Source organism: Lolium rigidum, chromosome 1, assembly GCF_022539505.1.
Source record: "Lolium rigidum isolate FL_2022 chromosome 1, APGP_CSIRO_Lrig_0.1, whole genome shotgun sequence".
Classification (NCBI taxonomy): domain Eukaryota; kingdom Viridiplantae; phylum Streptophyta; class Magnoliopsida; order Poales; family Poaceae; genus Lolium; species Lolium rigidum.
Window position 1 is genome coordinate 100426138 of NC_061508.1, and position 5219 is coordinate 100431356.

At 53.3% G+C, this 5219-nt stretch overlaps 1 protein-coding gene across 3 annotated transcripts; it reads left to right on the forward strand.

Moving 5' to 3' along the window:
* Positions 1 to 273: 273 nt before the first annotated feature.
* LOC124678646 (oxysterol-binding protein-related protein 4C-like) lies at positions 274 to 4810 on the forward strand. Of its 3 annotated transcripts, XM_047214518.1 has the most exons (6): positions 274 to 543; positions 2506 to 2685; positions 3391 to 3636; positions 3735 to 3831; positions 3934 to 4337; positions 4494 to 4810. In XM_047214518.1, the coding sequence occupies exons 1-6, from the start codon at positions 541 to 543 to the stop codon at positions 4749 to 4751; spliced, it is 1188 nt and encodes a 395-aa protein (XP_047070474.1). In that variant the 5' UTR covers positions 274 to 540; the 3' UTR covers positions 4752 to 4810. The 3 variants fall into 3 exon arrangements, with proteins under 3 accessions (XP_047070474.1, XP_047070467.1, XP_047070483.1); XM_047214511.1 differs by lacking the exon at positions 274 to 543 and having other exon boundaries at positions 2500 to 2685; XM_047214527.1 differs by lacking the exons at positions 274 to 543; positions 2506 to 2685 and adding an exon at positions 2816 to 3204.
* Positions 4811 to 5219: the final 409 nt, after the last annotated feature.

Consider the following 5219-nt stretch of genomic DNA (forward strand, 5'->3'; position numbering starts at 1 on the left):
TACAAATTTTGGCATCAAAATTTGAACAACGTAGTACAAAATGACATCCCACTGGGATCCCACCTTGACACCCTAGACACGAGGAAACACGGAGAGCACGACGTGCGTCACCCCCTGAGCGAGGAAGGCTCTACATGCCTGAAACTGAAAGGGGAAAAAATGGAAGAAGGCCTGAAAGAGACAGACAGAGCACGAGGACGGGCAGGCGTGTATAAATAGACGCTGGCGCCACCGAGCCTGCTAAAGAAAGGAGATCGATCGACCAATCGAGCCAGCCAGCCAGCGATTTGCTTCTTTCTTCCCCTTATCGAGAAGAGAGGATTCCAGCCGTCCTGCCCCACGCAGCGCAGGGAGGAAGGAAGGAGGGGGAAGAAGAAGATATAGTTGCTGGTTTGCCATTTCTAGCTCCAAGAAGAAGAAGATAATAAGATTGTAGAGAGAGAGGACATCCGGAGCCGGCCGGGGAGGAGAAGATCGGAGGCGCTTCGGTAGCTTGGGCTGGGGATTTGACTCGCGCGGACCCCTGCCTTCATTCCATCGATGGTACGCGCCTTTGCCCCTGCCTCTCTGTTTCTTGGTTGGACATTCCCGCAAGCTTGCTCCTTTCTTTTTTCCTCCTCCTTTTAGCAAGTTTCGTATCCACCAGTCGATCATGCGAGACTGTCGTGCTTGCTCTGCTTCTCCGCCGCCGGCGGCACGGCCGGCGAGCGACGAGAATCTGCGATTCTCGCAATCAAAGCAAGTTTGGGGGGCGGTGGTCGGTGCCGCAAGTGGCCTGTCGATCGTGGCCGGCGTCCACGTCACGGCTGCTGCGAATATCGCCGATGCTGCTTTCCCACTTTTTTGCTCTGCCGTCCTCGCCTCGCCTTTTATCCGGCCCTGCCATTTTCTTCCCTTCCACATTTACCGCTATAAAAGCATGTCTAACGGATCCCGTATTTTTTCGCCCCTTAAAACGCGAGTAGAGGGTCCTGTATTCGATTTCGATCGGCCGAAAACTCGTCCGAGCTAGCTGGACTCCATATCCCTAAGCTGTAAAAAGGCATATTCCTAAAATATGCCAAATCAATTTTTTTCTCTTTTCTTCCTCCTCTCCTTCTTCCTCCTCCAACCACCTCGCCCAGCCCCAAGCCCGCGCGCTGCCCACGCCCGCCGCGGCCGCCGCCCTCCGCCACCGCCCCGCCCGCCGCCGCCGCCGCCGCGGCCGCAGCCTCCGCCACCGCCCCGCCCCGCGCGTGGCCGCCGCCCCCGCCGCACCCCGCCCCCGCGCGGACCGCGCGCGCCGCGCGCGCGGCCGCGTGCTCGCCGCCGCGCGCGCGCGCCCGCCCTCAACGCGCCGGCGTGCCTCGCCCTGCCACTCGCGTGCTCGCCCCGCCCTCGCGCGCCGCGCGGTCGCCTCGTCCCGCAGCGCCGCCGGCCGGCCGGCGAGGCTGCACGAGCGCCTCCCGAGCCAAGCGCGCACACCGGCCAACGGACGATGCCCATAATCCCGGCGAAGTATCTCGATTTGGCGCGATTGGGTCTCGATTTGGCGCGATTGGATGCGTGCAGAGGCGGAAGCAGTTGCAATTTTCTAAAAGTTCAGCGCGCCACGAGTGAGGCTGTATTCAGCCTCCCGCCCTGTACTTGTAAGGGCGAGAGCCGCCCGTAGCCAAACCGTAAAATTTTACGGAGTTGGGCGTTTTAAGGGGTCTGTTAGACGGCCGGGTAGAGCTCTACCCCGTATATCGGCGGTTATTTTACGGGGTTGGACGTTTTAAGGGGTCTGTTAGACCTGCTCTAAGCGGTAAAGGTGATTATCCGTTTTCCTTTTGAAAAAAAAAACATAAGGACAGAGACACCAGGCGAATCGAGCTAGGCCCGTGACGTCATGTTTCGTCGGCACTGACAATTATCCCCCGAATCCTCGTGCGTCTGCTGGTCCGAATCCTAGCTACCCCTTCGTCGACTAATTTCTTTTTCTTCGCAAGGAAGAAAGAGACCACGAAAACGGAGCTCCAGTTCCATCCCACTTTTCTCTGCCGCGTACAAGGCGTATATCGCCAAAGAAAAAAAAAGAGAGGTGTACTCACTCTCACATGAAATGCAACGCCCTGACAGGCCGACACATGTAACACCTGCTAGCTTTACTCTGGTTGTGCTTGGCCCTGGCCGCGGCCGGCGTCTTCTTCAGCCGGCACTGACCTTTTCAAAACTCCTCTTGTTTTATTTAGTGTACACACGCCTACTATAGAAATTCGACGACCCTATAATAGCTGGAGGATGGGACGGCATGATTTGATTCCCATTTTATTTGGTCAATCCGAGCAGTCCAGACTGTTTCTTGGAACCTCCCCTCCAAGGAAAGCAAACGAAGCCTGAACGCAGATGAGGCCACGACGAGCGATCGGTCGCATGAAGCATGGAGTACTTAATTTGTAGCACTAGTCCTAGTGGTTCATACTGTAGTACCAATTGCTATTCACGCGCGGCGGAGCTGATCGATCTGGCTGTATTTTAATGCAGGTTGAATCGGAGGTTGACGCGTCGGCGTCGGCGGCGGCAGGGGAAGCGACGGCGGTGCTCACGGCGCCGCTGTCCCTCGAGGGCGGGCTCGCGGCGGAGCTCAAACCGGCCAACATCGTGCAGCGGGTGCTCAGCCTCTTCCGGAACGTCAGGCCGGGCGCCGATCTCTCGCACTTCCAGGTACACAAAAATAGTGCCACTGCCCACTCGCCCTGCCTATGGTTCTTGAATCTTGAATTCTTGATCCAGGCAAAGCAAGCCGTCGTGCACGGTACTGTACATGCATGCGATGCGAGAACTCCGATCTCGAGAGCCAAGGCTTGGATCCAGCGGCTTGTTTATTTAGTTCGAGATTAGGACTGCTCCCGAAGCACCCTGAATGCCGCAGAATTCAGGGGGCTGGCCTGGTCACTTGGTCAGCATACCGATCAGGCCACTTAACAGTTTGTCTATGGGAGAGCAGAGTGGGTGGGGTTCAGCTAAACAACGAAGCAACCTTCACGACCTAGAAAACTTAATTTTTTGCGTGTTTCTAATGGACCGCACGCTTGGACAATGGAATAAACATGTTTGGTCCAAAGATATTCAAGTTGGGAGGTTCCCACGTCACTTCACTTGACCGCATTGATGCGCAATGTGTTCTCAGTAGTATCCAAAGATAAGCTCAATAGGTTACTGAAGCTCAACCATAATGATTTGGTTAGTCGCTTTCCAGCCACCTAAACCACATTCGTTTGTTAGCTCCATGTAAGTTTCTTCTTGTCTCCAGAAATGCGCCGTGTAGACCGATGGTCGCTGCTGCTGGCTGCGTTGCTATTTTTTTTGGAAGTGTTCAAGCACACTTCGCTCCTTCACTGACGACACGACCGATGAACCTCCTTTCAGCTGCCTGCCACGTTCAACCTCCCGAAATCTCAGCTCCAGTTGTACGGGGAAGGTGTCTACTGCGCAGGAGAAGACTACCTGAGCAGATGCGCCCGAGGCAAGGACAGCCTGGAGCGGCTCACGGCGGTCGTGGCGTGGAGCATCTCGACGACGAGGCCGCCCATCTTCGGCTTCGCACCCTACAACCCGGTGCTCGGAGAGACGCACCATGTCTCCAGTGGCTCAGTCCATGTCCTCCTTGAGCAGGTACCGGACTTGGCAGATTACTCATTTTCTTGAACAGCAAATTGCTCATCTCTTCAGGCTAAATGTTCTGAATAATCATATGGCATGAACATTTTCAGGTGTCTCATCGTCCCCCGGTCTCCGCGCTTCACGCCACCGACGACGGTGGGAACGTCGAGCTTGTATGGTGCCAGAACCCAGTGCCGAAGTTTCATGGTACGCCGCTCGAAGAAAACGAATTCTCAACTTTCAGCATAACACTCCTCTTGAAACAAGAAAAGAAACTTATCTGAACCTCCTGCATCCATTCCACTGAAGGTACTAGCATAGAGGCGACCGTGAACGGCAATAGGCAGGTCAAGCTTCTGAAGTTCAATGAGACCTACGAGGTGGATTGCCCGAACCTTCTCATAAGGCTTCTGCCCGCTCCCTCGGTCGAGTGGTCGGGGACCGTCAGGATCGCCTGCAAAGAATCCGGTCTTGAGGCGGAGCTGAGCTACCACAGAAGCCGCTCCTTCTTGGGCATAGGAGGCGACGCGAGGTGCGTGAAGGGCAAGGTCTTCCGTTCGTCATCCGGCTCGCAGGAGACCGTCTGCGAGATCGATGGCCACTGGGATAGGACTGTCTCATTGAAGGATGTTCAGAGCGGGGAGGTTTCGGTTCTGTACGATGCAGAGCGCGCCATCGGTAACCTCATCACACCCGAGGTCAAAGATAAAGAGGTGAACTTTTAAATCTACTCGTTTTCTTGTTTATCAAACTCATGAAATTTCACATTTCGATGTGATTTGTCATTGTATACTTTAAGTTCAACATATATAGCTGAACTTGCAAACAAGCACAATGGTAATACTCATGAATGACTGATAATGTGGCAGGAGTTGTCATCTTCGGAGTCGGCGGTGGTCTGGAGCGAAGTCAGCGAGGCTATCCTAGCAAAGGATTGGGATAAGGCTAGCGAGGCGAAGCGGCAAGTGGAGGGCAGAGCTAGGAAGCTTGACAAGGAGAGGAATGAGAGAGGAGAGGTGTGGATGCCCAAGCACTTCTCATTGTCTCAGGACAAGAATGGGAACTGGGAGTGCTGGCCGTTGGAAAAATCAGTGCGTCCAGCTCCTATCATCGTACCTTCTTCATGACAGTACATCCCATGTAACAAGTGTTAAATTATATAATAAAGCTGACCATTTTTTAACAAGTTTAGTTGCTTCCTTTTCTTGTTTGTTTGGTGATTTGGTCGTCCGGCCAATTTCTTGGACAACAAATTTCTATCAAGGATTAGACACGGTTATTCAGTTCAAATGACCCAAACCCTATAAAAAGGGGGAAAATTGAGCACTCACGGTGGTAAAGTTACTAAAAGCCATGAACCATAAAAACGAGCATAATATATTCATTATTGATGGAATCAATAAGTGCATCATTCCTGAGAATGTGTGAAAACCCCCAACTCCTGCTATGCTGGCAATAAGGGTAAGTTTTCTTTTGAACTATCCTGGCTTCGGGAGGATGGTTTTTATGATATGACTAAAAGAGAATGGAATGCTGTTGCGAGTGGAAATACACCGATGGAAGTTTGGTAAAAAAGATTAAGGCACCTACGGCTT

Coding starts and splice junctions, on each gene's coding strand:
- LOC124678646 (XM_047214511.1), top strand. CDS start 2,500: ATGCAGGTTGAATCGGAGGTTGACGCGTCGGCGTCGGCGGCGGCAGGG. Junction 3,637..3,734: donor TCCATGTCCTCCTTGAGCAG/GTACCGGACTTG, acceptor GAACATTTTCAG/GTGTCTCATCGTCCCCCGGT. Junction 3,832..3,933: donor CCCAGTGCCGAAGTTTCATG/GTACGCCGCTCG, acceptor ATTCCACTGAAG/GTACTAGCATAGAGGCGACC.